The 14,619-nt window shown below is 48.1% G+C and overlaps 4 protein-coding genes across 4 annotated transcripts; 2 read left to right on the forward strand and 2 right to left on the reverse strand.

Annotated features, from left to right (window-relative positions):
- Nucleotides 1-595: 595 nt before the first annotated feature.
- Nucleotides 596-1,075, forward strand: An15g01200 (uncharacterized protein; the record flags this gene model as incomplete). The annotated part of the gene is made up of 1 exon (XM_059744469.1): nt 596-1,075. The coding sequence occupies one exon, from the start codon at nt 596-598 to the stop codon at nt 1,073-1,075; it is 480 nt and encodes a 159-aa protein (XP_059607010.1).
- Nucleotides 1,076-3,567: 2,492 nt separating this feature from the next.
- On the forward strand, nt 3,568-4,702 carry An15g01210 (uncharacterized protein; the record flags this gene model as incomplete). Its single annotated transcript, XM_059744470.1, has 2 exons — nt 3,568-3,885; nt 3,962-4,702. 2 exons carry the CDS (start codon nt 3,568-3,570, stop codon nt 4,700-4,702), a joined length of 1,059 nt encoding a protein of 352 aa, XP_059607011.1.
- A 585-nt stretch (nt 4,703-5,287) lies between these two features.
- Nucleotides 5,288-6,121, reverse strand: An15g01220 (hypothetical protein; the record flags this gene model as incomplete). The annotated part of the gene is made up of 3 exons (XM_059744471.1): nt 5,288-5,542; nt 5,655-5,804; nt 5,849-6,121. The coding sequence occupies 3 exons, from the start codon at nt 6,119-6,121 to the stop codon at nt 5,288-5,290; spliced, it is 678 nt and encodes a 225-aa protein (XP_059607012.1).
- A 3,577-nt stretch (nt 6,122-9,698) lies between these two features.
- An15g01230 (uncharacterized protein) lies at nt 9,699-14,399 on the reverse strand (the record flags this gene model as incomplete). The annotated part of the gene is made up of 1 exon (XM_001396626.1): nt 9,699-14,399. The coding sequence occupies one exon, from the start codon at nt 14,397-14,399 to the stop codon at nt 9,699-9,701; it is 4,701 nt and encodes a 1,566-aa protein (XP_001396663.1).
- Between the last annotated feature and the right edge of the window lie 220 nt (nt 14,400-14,619).

A 14,619-nucleotide genomic window follows, 5' to 3' on the forward strand; every position in this document is an offset into this window, starting at 1 on the left:
CAACCCCTCCCCTCATTCTTCCTCCTTCCACCCCCGTCACGTTCTCTTCTCCCTAAGCAGGTGTCGGCTTCACTCTTTCAGCTGCTCACCTTGCTGTCCGTTCGTTCGCTGTAACCAACCTGGTCGATTTTCATCACCCCAGTTGAAGCCAACCTCCCCCCCACTCGCCTTGACTACCTGATCCTACCGACCCTGATACATTCTCTCCTTTTGTCCAACGATTCCGTCTCCAACCGGTCCTTCGAAACGAAAAAAAAAAACAAAGAAAGCAGATCTTACTATCTGATTCTATCGCCGCGAGACCCTTGTTGAGACATATTGTAAGTGACTGTCGACGACAGGCTTGCTGTACTGTGCCATATCCAGAATTGACACGGATACCGGAGGAAACAGTACACCTTCAATTCTTGAAATAACTTCGCGTGTATCGAAAAGCACGCCGTTACTTTCCAAATACTTTGCTGCTTCGGATTGCATCCGAAGACCATTCGAACATAAAAAAAAAAAAAATCCAACTATCAAAATCATGTTCAATCCTATTTCTAAGCTTGTTCGGCGCGGCGACTCTGGAAGCAACGATGGACTCTCCCCCACCATGGTCGATCTCTTGATCTCCCTGCTGGTTCTCATTTTGCTCGGTCTCGCCCTGGTCGGTGCACTTCTTGTCTTGCGCCGCAAGCGACTGAATCGCGAACAATCCGAACTTCCTGTACACAACGGGCAATGCGTGCCAAACCACCGTCGTTTCACCGTCTCTGCTTCGCCGAACGCCAAGACAGAGTCCGTTCTGGTTTATGATGAAAAGCGCAGTCTTATCGAGAACTCGTCGAGTCCCCCGCCCAGCCCGGTTCCCGAAATTCGCATTACGTTTCCAGAGGAGGAGGACGAATCCGGAAAGCGCAAGTCGGGCCGAGTTGTGGTTGTGAGAATTACCGACGCAGGTGGAGTGGGCTTGGAGCCTTGCAATGAGGAACTTCCGCCGTATCAGTCCAGTGATGCGGAGCGATTCCAGTCGTTGGATATCGAGCGCATGGGTGGACTCAAAGAAAAGGAATCCACCAATAGATGGTCTTAGAAGAATCGACCTGCTCAACGACCGCGGTCATCGGCTCATTCTTCCCATCGACTGATACCCCTTCGAATGACCGATGTCGCCTTTTTGTCGCACCTGGACGAGATTCGAAAAGCATGACGATATCCCGGCGAAGATTTGCCTCGTTTCCATCTCCGTATTTAGACCGCTCTGCTTCATATTACCTTCGCGACTTGCACATACGCAAATACTCCGTCCTGTTTAGCCACCACGCTCGCCGTTTGACCCTGGGTTTCAGTATCGACTAACCTCAAGCGCGTCAAGTTATCAACTGACCGATCAGCGCATACTGGCCCGACCTCTGTACAGCAAGGCTTGCTGGTTTTCCTTGATATTTTGTGCTTTATTCTCCTTGATAAGGCGTTCATTTCTTGTGCTTGGCCACTTTGGTTCTCTTCACCCTGCCACGTCACTAGGGTTGAAGAGACGTTACGCATTGGTTTGGTTGAAGTTTTCATTCTCCTTTGCATTCTTACTTGCTTCTATCTTACCCTTCTCTTCTCCCACGCTCGCCCTCTACAAGTCTCGGGTTTGCGTTCAGGGGTGTCTTACAGCTGGATAATGTATGTACCTAGTCTGCCTTTGCATTGGATGGCCGCCTCGCGAGGTGTGCGCCCCAATGAATGCGTTTATTTGATAAATACATGAACTCTTGATCAGCGCCTTGACGAATTCCCAATTTATTGGACCGGTGTATACCCGTCCACATGACATAGTCTTTGACATCAATGTGATATATGGTTTCAGCCGTGCTTACAAGATACACGATGAAGGCAAATTAGCATCTTCACTCAATGCAAAATGGCTTAAAAGCCATATGCCTCAATAATGGGTCTTGGAAAAACAAGGAGAAAATCCCCTTTGTCTTCCCGCCGACACTACTTGCCCTTAAGAGTGGCAAACAAAGACTGAAAGGGTCTTTTGAAACATTCCACCAAATAAACAGGGTTAGCTAGCTGTGGGACTGGAATCAGGACTGGAATTGGAGCAGAAAGTCACTTTATATGAGGTACTAGATCGGCTTATTCCTTTTTTCAAGTGGACTTAGGTCATCGAATATACTCAGTGAATTGATGCTAAGCTTGTCCTGTTCCTTCAGCGGATAACGAAAGACGATTTTCATAAAGGTAATAATGTAGTGGATTTCTCGGAAGATGATATAATAAGATTGGACCCGAGTCAGTGATTATACAGCTGGATAGATTTATGACTTGCAGGTAGTACAAAGTGATTGCGTCGGAAGGGTATTGTGGAATGGATGTTGTTTATTACCATGAGGTACTTACTGGATTGGGTTAGCACGTGGATTCTATGTTTGGTATAACAGCTTATCTAAGATGGTTCAATGATTCTAATGGTAGTGGGACCCACAACTCATACTGTAGACTACTTGACTTGATCCAAGCTGATCATAGTCAAAAGACCATTAATTATTCATGGGAACATTATTGATTAATGCCAGCTAACTAAGGTAAGGAGCTTACCGACTATCGCAGATTCGACCTCATTCACATTTCGAAGCCTCCGACACTCACTATAGTCGAGCAGAGGAGAGCGCAGACAATGTCTATTACAGGGAATGAACCATCTGGGTAAAGTACAGACCAGGCGGAATCTACCAGATGAAGTGTCGTCCAATGGAAGTGCGTGTTTGTTCTTCCTTTGTCTCTTGTTCTTGTAGGTTCAAATGCCACCGCATGATTTGCTTTCAATGATGGTAATGTGTTATGCTATCCTCGATAGCGGCAGTTGTCAGAAGATGGCTTGACGATGAAATGGGTAGAAGGGTACTACCCTTGGTGTGGTGGAAGTAACAAGATACTGATGACTCTATGATTTCAGTTACCTCGGGTTCGACCACCGCACAGCAAGATAGGGGATGGAGAGTCTGCTAGAAGATAGGACGAGTCTGAGACACAATTGTGATTGAAAGAAATCTCTTGGGACATTGGCATACTGATATGGGAAACTCAGAGACACTCGCAATGCCGGTTGTCTGGACTCTACGGGTTCCACCACCATACAGCAAATCAGAAGATGGAGGGTTTGCTGAAGGCTGATTGGAGTTTGAGACACCATGCTTTGACTGAAAGAATAGAGAGGAAAGTGTTTCAGTGAGATTCGGACTTACGAGATACACGAGGTACGACAAGAAAGACACTGTACACAATGCAATGTGGAGATAAGTGCCTCAACGGCTGTGTCCGGCTTGTTGATTCGAAAGAGTTATTGTCTTCAAGACACCAGCAGGTCACAAGATTGTTACCCAGAGGTCTCGATCAGCTATACTTAGCGATTAGATGGATGAGACCGAGAACAATATCCTTCATGGTTAACAGACACAGAACTGATGCTTCAACCTCAACTTATAAAGATGCCCATTACATCCATGGTCTGAGTGAGGAAACCGCTCAACTCAACTCATCTCATCACATTTCGTCTTATCTCGATCTCATCTCAGACTCCCGTGCACCATGACTACTCCTGCTCTTGCTCCTGCTCCAGCCCCAGCTCCAGCTTCTACTCCAGATCGCGTTCCAGCCCCAGCTCCTATGTTTGTTCCCTTTAGGTCGGGCTTGGGTATAGCTCTAGACGCAGCTCGAGCTCTGGTCCCTGTCCCAGCTTCGCCTCCAGATTTATGTTTCAGTTTCCTTAACCCTGTCAGATTTCCGAAACTACCAAGTATGAAGTTGAGGCGCTATGTAGCCTGGCTACTAAGGGAGGCCGAGGTACCAGCCTTTCCATGGGGCCCCGAGATAACGCGGATATACGGAAGTGAGAACAAATTCCAAGTAAGTATTTCGAAACATTTCCTATCCCTTCACATTGTATCACCATTGTCAGCTGCTAATATAATAACCTGCACAGTACCACCTCTGGGCAGTAAAGGATGAGGAAATGGAGAAGGCCGTGCAAGTGCTCGACAAGGCTGGATTGCCACCCTGCAAACATGGCCGTCGTTGCAAGGTCTTTGACCCTCAGTACACTGAACTTCCATTTCCCGACCATCATTACCACACAGACCACAATTATCAAGTAAACGGTGTCACTAAAGGTGTCTATCTGTACCGGAAGTCCCGACTTTTCCCATCTCTCCCTGATCCGCCGCTTGACGATCCGGAGCCTAAGGACCGATGCTATATGCTCAGTTCTGACAGCCGGTTTCCGGACTGGAACATTGACCCTGCTGAGCGCTTGTCTGAGCAAAAGTACCCTGTTACTATTCCTACGCCTGCCAGATATTTGGAAGCCATCTGTCTGCTGGCTGTCCGTTATAGGGAAGGGCAGCATTCGAGTGCATTTTGGGACGAGGAAGAAGACCGGATGATGGATCTCCTGGGCGATAGGTTTGTCGATGTACTACAATTGAGTGACCTTGACGAGCCATGGCATGAATATTGCAGGCGAAATGTTGACCGCATTTATAGCGACCGTGTGGATGACTGGTGTGGTCGTAAATACCAGGCCCTGATCTATGCTGATCTGAAGAAAAAGGGCCAGCTTCAATCACCTGAGACAAAGGAAATCTTACGTACTAGATGGTTGAGCGGATTCTTCTCGGAACTTGCAAAGGCTCAGGGTCTGTCCCCAGATGCACTATTGAAGTGATAATTAGCTCGCTTCATGCGCCTCGTCGCTCTATTCATGTCTTCACTCACACACTTTCCCTCACAGACACAGACACACACACACACACACACACACACACACACACACACACACACACACACACACACACACTCTCTCTCTCTCTCTCTCTCTCTCTCTCTCCCTCTCTCCCTCTTGCTATCTTTTTTTACATATATCCTTACACTCATTGATAGTCTGTATGCTGCTCCTAAGTGTTACAAGTACTAATAATACCCTTTGACTTTGGAAGTATGACAACCATGTGCATAGTATACACGAAAGTATGTTTCCAGTAACAGCAAAACAAACAGGTGCATAGAGACAAAAGAACCGAAATCTAAGCAACAAGACAAGCAAATTGTAGACACAAACAGGGCAAATGTAAGATTAGTGTAACCAATAAGCAGAGACAGACTGAACGGTAGAAAGAGACGGGGAAATTTTATAAAGCAGCAAACAGTGAAGGAGACAGACAAAACAACAAAGAACCAAAGCGAGCGACTGAAAACCCTGCATGATTGTGCTTTATCCAAGAGCGACCTCCCAATCGAAGTTCGAATTCTTCTAAAATTTAGCAATATATTCTTCCGATTCAATCAGATGCTTCCACTGGTCAGGCGATAGACGCTGCGAAAATGTGTAATTGCAATCGAGATTTATAAGCTTGATCACATCGGAGGCATCTTTCTCATTTTGCTCCTTGGATCTCATGCCGCACGTGTAGGCTTTACAGACCATGAGGTCTAGTTTATCGATGAGCGGAAGCCTGGTGTAACGAAATTGCGGCAGGGGCTGGAGGCCTGCGGGGACATACGGCAACTATATCGGTGTGAGAGAAGCGAATAAATACATCAGTACCCTGTCTTGTCACATCGTAGAGATCCGCTTAAGGATCGAAAGGGAAGGACTTCTAGCCTGAGAAATCGCTTACCTCGTCTGTCGGAATTATGCTTATACGGGGACGGCCGAGAGCCATATTCCAGTATAGCACACTTGTCGGTCGCTCGAACCCGTTGATTTGGGTCAATTTTGCTTTGATCTCGCGGGCCAACTTTGGGGGATAAATTGCGATTTCCAAATTCTGCGATACTTTGTCAGCATATATCCTGTAACTATAGCCCTTACTAGTGTTCTGTTTGCCTCTGTTTCTTCTTCGCGGATGTAGCAGTGGACTGCTAGGTCTCCTACGATGAGACATTGCAATTGATCGAAGTCATCAATTGCTTGCAATAGCGGATCAGTTACAAGTAGTGTAATGAATTGCATGAACGTAGTGATGATAATGTCATTATGAGGCAAGGTGGGCTGGAATATTGAAACGATCGAGGATGATGCCTTGTAAAGGAAATGAAAAATAAGAAGCATGACCATAAGGATGAAGTCAAAAAAAGGAGGCATTGCGGACAATTGGGAACTTTCTAAACAGTTGAGTATGAATCTTTGTGAAAGGACTGTGCGTATGAACAAGGGGGTAGGCGATATGATACTTAAAGAGAACAGGTTTTGGAAGGGCAGTTAGGCTAGGTTTTATATTAAAGAAGTAGCCTTTGGCGTTAACCCATCGTTGAGGAAGGGAAACAATGTATATGTGGTCGTCTATTTCCATGCTTGAGTGACATGATTGCCATCAACATGTGTCCCGATTGTGGCCTATTGCAGAAGCACTGAACCCAAGCCAAAATTTAGCCTCAAAGCCAGACTATAACGAACCTTTCCAAAAAAGAAGTGCGCCCGGACACTTTCCTGTAGCTTTCGTCATAGGAGGACTCAATGCGAAGTAAGCCCATCGGTGGGCCATCTCATATGTGGAGTATTGATCGTTCTTTTTTGAAGGGCTGAGTATATGGGCGACGATCTGGGCCCGATGAAAACAGGCCATTGAAGGCCAGTGGCATGAGACTGTCCAAAGTTCCCGGACCCGTGGAGAAGCTCAGGTCTGAAACATGAAGGACTTCAAAACTCAGATCCGTTGCAGGCCATGAAGAGAACTTCTCGGGGCGCTTTCGGGACGGTGGAGAGACGATGGCAGACACCGACGAGACTCTATTCAACGGCGGTAATGCTTCCTGACAGTGTATAGGCGGCAAAATAATGGAGGGTCGCCCTGAAAGGAAAGAAACACGGGGTAGAGTATACCCTTCTATATGAGGAGGTAGCGAAAGTAATCTTGCCGATCGGAGGAGCGCCGTCCGTCGCATAGCATTGTTGATGTTGGGAGTCTCAATGAACAACCGTTTGGTTGGACATGTGATGCCGGAGAGCGCGTGGTGATCTGCCCCGTATTTCCAAGACAATGTCTATTCATCAGATCGCTCTCCCCTTTTACTCAATAAACGGGGGGTCTAAGTCTGGCAGCATGGATGCCCCAATATCACGAATGACGGTATTAAAGTTCAAGTATAACCGATGATGGGTGCCATTGCCATTTCAGACATCACGACCCTCAAAGTAAAAGGGGATGAGAGAATGACCTGCGCTTGAGAGATAGCGTCTCAGAGGAGTTCCGCATCTTCTGAAACATGAGTTGCAGTTCGTGTTGGCAGATACCGTCCATGATCGATTGATAGTGAGATACCAACCTAGACAGACTTCCGGGTCCGGCCAGCATGGGCGTCCAGCCAGCCGATGGGTCTGATCGTCAAACTGAGCGGAGAGGAGAGAGCGTCTATGAGGGTGTGACTGGCGAGCAACAGCGAACTGATCTGGAACGTCCCTTCTGTCTCACTCATGAGATACTTCGGAAGTGAGTGGTGTTGAACGAAAGCTTAATGTAGACGTGTGAAGCAACTACTATGAGCAACGTGCTTTTTGAGAGGTGGAGATGTGCATGCCAGCTTTGTAGGAAAAGCTGCAAGGATCACCTGACCGCGCTTGTCCAAAGTCCACCAAAATCAAGAGTATCACAAAAATATCATCCGCTCAGGCTTTGCGTGGGCTTTACACAGGAGACCGTGTGGATAAGCTGAGACCTGTCAGAGCCACCGACCTTGCCCCTTCCATCACTACTTACGCCTAGATAGCGCTTACTAGAATGCATTCCGCATCTCTTCACTCCGACCCACGGCTTCTCTTTCCCGAGACAACTACCTCTTTGTCTCGTTTGGCTGACGCCACTGGCCTCCCACAAGAAATTCCATAAGCGGGCGTTTCCTAAATGCTCCCCCTTTTCCTTTTCAGCGATGTTCTTTTCTGGTACTGACAAAATGCTGTCTCTCAGGTCACTTGATCACAAAACACCGATCTACCAGAGCACGGTATATCATCTATATACACAGAGCGTAATGAAGGAATGTTTGACAGATTCGGCGGCGATTTCAAGTCTCCTCACAGTAAGGACCACAGCGGTCAGCGCGAGATACCTCCCAGGAGCATCTTACGAAGGGGGTCGCCTGTACGCCTAAAGCCCTCATCTAGACACCGACGCCTCACAAGGAACCAAACCTCAAACAGAAAGGGGGAACTTTTGGTAACATTCGTCTCATACGGCTGGGGACTTTCCGTTACTGGGTAACCATGCATGCAAGTTTTCTTGGAAACGCTGGTAGTGTGAGCTACACGGATGGTATGAGCGATAGCCGGCAGCGCCTCATAGTGTGTGCTCTGTAGGTTCTAGAAGGTTGAGAGCGATCATGCGCCCGCCATATTATCCTAAGCCCAGACACATGCATTAAACTTTCTATTCCGGCATTTGGGCAACTTTTTCTTCAGACAGTGAGACTGATTGAGGATACTCTAGCCCTTCTGGGTTCCTTAGGACACTGATACTCTCTACCACAAGCATTTGATGCATCTTCTCTTTCACAACCCAGTGATTGTTCTTTGTCGGACTGTAGTCAGGCATCAACAGACCCTCCACCATCTCTGCTGCCTACGGGGTCTCTCCTCTTCTTCCTCCTTGAGGATTTATATAGATCCCAAGAAAAGTTCACATGTTACACTTTACTTCTGTAATATCTTGTAACTCTTCTCTGTATGCTAAGTATAGTAATTTACATATACGATACTTCACACACTCCTATACAACGAACCACGCCCCACTGGTAGTCAGTACCTAGCAGTAAAAGTTAATATTCAAGTACTAGCCCCGTCAGACCCATGCCGCGGACATTTAGTATCCATGAATTGTCAATATAGGTACTATGGAGCAGACCCCGCGAAGCAGTAATACACCACAGACTCCCACTCATTGCCCCTAACCCATACTGAAACCATACACATATTCTCCTAACTCAGCCTATCAGACCGGATTTTGCGACTAGCAGATCATTCACTGTCTGATCTTTTACTCAGGCTGAAATAGAACATGACTCAACTACCGTAGCTATAACCAGTGATTCCATTGATCGATTGAGTTCGCGGGTAATAATTGAACCAAGCAGTATTCATATGAGACGCTTGATATGCCACGCATCTGTTGTAGGTATAAGCGAACCAACTACGTATAAGGCGGGTGCGGGAAGTGGGGAACCACAATCTATCGATCTAGCTACTACTAGTGCCACAGTAGAAGTATAGGTGTGTTTCCTTGCTAAGTCTCCCAGGGTCTAAGAATGGGAAGGGGTTTGAATTGATCGGCTGTTTCAGTTGTTTCTGGAAGATGTCTACGTTAGTATTCTACGTTGAGAACCATAATCCGATACATCTGTTGACATAACTGATTATTTATTTCATTCCTCAAGGTTTGCCAGAGTGGGCCAGGGCAGTAAAGCATCGCAATGGAAAAGAAAGAGGGAAAAAACAAGACATTGAGAACAGTGAACTTTTTTTCTTCGCGTGCTGCAGGGCAAAAGGGGGTATTTACACAAGTTGCAAAGCATCGGTGTTAAGATGTACAGTCATCCGTCGTAGCAAAAGGGTCATGAGTGAGTCAATGAAATCCTGGAAAGTGATTGTTGTTTCTTTTCTTTTCTTTTCCTTCTCTGGCCCTCGTTCTTCCATTCTTCTTTGCCTGCTAAACCAAGACAGCATGTGGCTTTCAACGACCCCAGCGCGAAAAGTCCAAGTTCTGCAGGATATTCGTGTCTGCAGCTGCGTTCCAATCGGTAGCAAAATCGGTCCGGACCGAGGTGTTGCGCGAGGGCACTTCTTCGGAGAATATGTTGGCTTTGGTGTTGCGGCGCTGACCAGGATAAGTCCCTTCGGCAGCCTCGGAACTTTGAGCCTGGTTTCCTAGCGCTCGCTCACGAAGTCTCTTAATTTCACGCAACCTGTTGCGCCACGATGAAATGTGCTCCCCTCCTTGGCTGTGCCAGACGAGCGAGAAGACAGACGCGTTAAGAGCAAGAATGCGAACGAACGGGGCAAGGTTCTTCCCGGAGATAAGTTTTGGCACCGCGGCAGGTGATATTTCCGGAAACCCGGGCTTGCTCATCACCTTCACCTGGTAGAACATGTTCTCAAAATCCGTGCGTCTCGACTCCGCACTGCCAGGATCAGTGGTGAGACGGCACACAGGGTTAATAACGATGTTGACAAAGTTGAACTGAGAGGGTATCGTGTTGAAGTTGAAAGGTGTATTCGACCGGTTGAACACGATATTGACGAAATCATTCCCGATGTGGCGTTTCTTGCTGATGCAGGATGGATCATTATCAAAGTTCGTAGGCATCATTGTCGGAACATGGTAGACAATTTCCGTAACCCGGTCACGCCATGCATAGGTGAATTGGCCATCGAAATCTGCATGCAACCCCTGAGTATTAAATCGAGCACCCTGGAGCGGAACCTTGGTTCCGAGTCGCGACAGAAAGTATTCGTAGTCTGGGCTGCCGCTGGTATTCGACAGGATCTCTGCTTCAGTGGTCTGGCCATTGTCGATGTATATAACACCAATCTTGTGCCCATCCACAATGTCGTTGCGGTCGAAGGTGTTTAGTGCTCGGCGTGTAATGTCATCTTCGGGAAGAGGAATTGGCTGCATCACCGTAGGAGTCGGGAAAGCCGTGGTTGTCAGCTGAAGCATGATATGGCTTGGAAGGACAGCAGTGCGCATGGTGTCAGAATGCAAGTGGGCATCTGGCGTGGGCGGAACCTGGTGAGGAAGGACGGGCGCAGTTCGTTGCTGAAACATTGCGTAGGTAGTTCCTGACGCTTGCCTTTTGGTGACCTGAGTCAAGCCAGATACTCCAGCCGTCTCAACAGTCACAATGCTCATACCTACAATCCATGACTTCTTCACTACAGGCCCATCTTCCGGAGTCGGAGGAAAGTTTGGGTATGGTATAGTGTCTCCCAAGTCCGAGAAAGCTGCTCTCTGCATCAAGTCGATGAAGACCTGGCTTGGCTCCTCAACCGTCTCTCTACCGTGTTCATCCCGGTATATGAGTCTGCTAGTTATCCAATTCACGTGCTTGGCTCGATCCTGCAATTTCAATGAAAGAAACCAAAAGATCATGACATGATACGTAAGAGTATAGATGTATCTGGACATCCCATCCTGGAGTGAAGAATCAGACGACTCTGCGGGCGAAGCCATAGTATCTCGGACACCGCTCCCAAGCCTTGCCGGAACCTGAACATTCCTGGTGGGCGACTCAGAAGCCTTAAACCGCTGCTCTCTGGAGGTCTGCAAGAATCGAATACAGATACCAAAAACAGTGCGAATCTCTTCCTCACGTAGATTAATATAGACATCAGGAAGGCGTGCAAGAAGAGCCAAGAATTCCAAGATATGCACAGCAAGATTGGACATCGTGATCACTTTGGACATTTTGTCAAGGATTCCGTTGAGGGACTTGGTCACCGAGAGCGGAATTTCATGACAACAGACAGAGAGTGCATGAATGCATCCGCGCGAAGTACCACCCCATGATCCAATTATACCCATCATGAATGCGCGAACAAGCTCATCTTCTTCGCTTTTGGCAAAATGTTCATGATAGCTGATTAGCGAGCAGAGAAACTCGAAGATGTAGCCAGCCACGTCAGTCTTCTTCCCACCAGTGGACGGTGGCGGCTCACGGAACGTGTCGTTCTTCACCTGATCGCAAAGGATACTACGCAGTAATTTGATTTGAGGAACTGCGTTGCTGAAGAGATCTTTATTCTGAAGTTGGCTTGCAAGATGGGTGAGGACGTAGCTGTAGAGATCCCAGTTGGATTCACGTTGCAGCAATGAGATGACTGTCTCAAGCCACATGTTTGCCTTCAATGCGACCTTTTGCGCAGATTCTGATTCTAAGGTGTGACTCGTTTCCGGCGTCGCATAAGCGTATACGAATGGACTCGACTCATCGGGGGGCGCTTCAGGAAGGGCTTGCGGGGTCGCAAAGGTCCAAATTGGAGGCGTCAGTCTTGAAGCCCGAATGGGAATGCTTGGATTACGTCCTGACGACCTAGAAAGCACCGATGGCTCCCGAGCCGAATGCCTTGCATGGGCTGCTGGTCGCCCTTGGTCGCTATCAACGTTGTGTTCAACAGCCGAGTCACCCTGTTGCTTGGAGCCTGCCTCGACATTTCGCCCAGAAACGTTCATCGTGAAATCCTGTTCAGAGACGGAGGTCACGGTAATCGAGCCCGACGAATCGCATCGCAGTCGGAATAATAGCTTTAGTGATGTCAAACGCGAGTCCACCGGCCGCTCCGAGCATTGAGCTATGTTCAAGAGTGCTTCATACACCAAAGCCGCCTTAGACGCTGACATATTAAGGGATCGGAGAAACATCCTGACAAGCCCAATAGTGCAAATATTGGCCAAGGACAGCTCCATAACACTGCTAAAAGAACGGCGTTCCGAAGACAAAGTTGTCGAAGTCTCAGAGCCGATCATACCCTCTTTGTCCAGGTCTTTACTCATTGGCGCGCTTAACACTGCCACCAAGCGCTTGAAACTTTCATTATCACTGACGAGCACGGAAGCATCGACAAGGAAAGAGACCAAAGATTCTAGAAACAAAATATCGTCTTCCTCAGCAAACCTTTCCAGCATGAGGTCAAGGAGTCCGTGTTCCTGGAAGAGGACCAGAGAATCATATGTTGAGAAAGAATCCTTCACAGTATCCAAAGCCAGGATCCGAACGTCGGATGGTTTGCTGCGGGAGCGGATGAAGCATCGGATGAGACGTTGGTTCTGCTGCACCCAATCCGGGCTCTCGGGTGAGCAAAACCCTTCGGTGCGGATAGTGTTGAGGACGAGCTCGGCCTGGGGAGGCTCGATATGTCGACAGGCATTCATTAGGAAACGGGTGGCATCTAGCCGCTGCTGATGATTCAAGCGATCCCAAAGGGCTTCCAGGGTAGATGCGATTTGAATGGTGCTGGCCAGAATGTTAGACCGTGTGTCGTCTAACACGCTGCCGCGCGGCTGGGCATCAGGCATTGTGAAGGAGGATTCTTCGTGTTCGTCAACGGCCCTGAGAGAGCATGCATTCAATAAATTCACAAACTCGCTCCAGTCATTGTTCAGGGCCGTGTGAACGTAGTCACCTTCCAAAACGTTCAAACACAGCTCCAAGATATCCGCTTCCAACCGGCCATCATCCTTCTTTACAACAACCTGAAGCGACTCTATCAAATGCTCGAACTGAAATTTGGGTATTCCATCTTGACCATACGCGCGCACAAGATCCATGAAAACATAAACCGCTCCTCGGACAACGTTGAGGTTACGACACTTTTCGCCGCAGGACTCCCTTAGAAAAGCATGTAAATTTTCCATCATCTCGGACTGTCTTCTCGACTTTGCTAGATTCCGGACCGCTCTCGACGTGGGACCGGACAACGATTTGACAGATGCATGAATGCTGCATAATACCTCGAGCATCGGAACAAAGCTTCCATTCGGAACGTCTGCATAAAGTATTACCGCATCAAAAACGCCCAAGGAGTTCTTAATGTCAGCAGCAACGCTTGTCTTTCGGCAAATCGTGAAAGTCTGTTCTAACAACATCTGAACTTCTTCGTCGCTTGGTGGCTTCCGTTGTAGTGTGATAAGATCGATCGCGAATTGTAGGAGGTCATCTAATACAGCGCCATCGTATCCTAGCCCGTTTGTTTTGCCGACTTTGGTTTTCCTGGCTTTCAACCGCGCAGATGAAACTAATTCGTATAATGGCAACAAGCAAGCTGATATCACAGGAAGAATGGACGAGGCTGCAAACTCCAACTTCCGGCCATGATCCGATAGGGCTATCAGAGACTGGACACGCGCGGGAACAACATCATTGTCTGATGGCTTTGCTATCGAATCGAAGACGATGCGCCGCGCTGCTGGCGACAGGTCTTGCCGTGCCGCAACCGCTTCCAACAACATCGAACCACTCCGTCGAGCTTCAGGTGAACTTTCATGGTGGAAGAGATACGCCCCTGCTTCCCAGAGAGCAAGCGACTGTTCCGGAGTGAACCACTGGAGTGACTTTGATATTTGTTCCGCCTCGTCTACAGCGTGGCTTAGAGACTGCCTCTGAGCCAACGTTCGGACTGCGGTATCGAAATCCCGTGCACCAGAGGTGTCGGAAGAACTGGATACGACGCTGCCACGATGCATTGAGTCAAATCCCAGTACAGTCCGACTGATTCTGCGTCCATCCGATGAATGCGATAAAGAATCACTGCTATCGTGGAGCGAGATTGGAGAAGGTGACTTTGGGCGGGAGATGCTTAGTGACTTGAGTACGTCGACAAAACTTGATGCTGCGTGCTTGGTATAGTACGGGGATTGAGCATCGTCAGAAGACATGCGTCCCAGCGGACGAGGGGGTGCGTATGGGTTTCTTCAGGGCAGAGGATTATTATATCTGTCCGATGACCGGTCAGCGACGGGATTGTGACTAGAGGCCACGGAAGGTCACCGGTCAGCTGGAACTGACCAGCTCTACATCGGCGATCCACTTTACGCAAAATCTCACATACCATTGGCAGGTCATATGGATGGATCAGGGACGTGAAAGATCCGCAAA

This window comes from Aspergillus niger (genome assembly GCF_000002855.4).
Source record: "Aspergillus niger supercontig An15".
Classification (NCBI taxonomy): Eukaryota; Fungi; Ascomycota; class Eurotiomycetes; order Eurotiales; family Aspergillaceae; genus Aspergillus; species Aspergillus niger.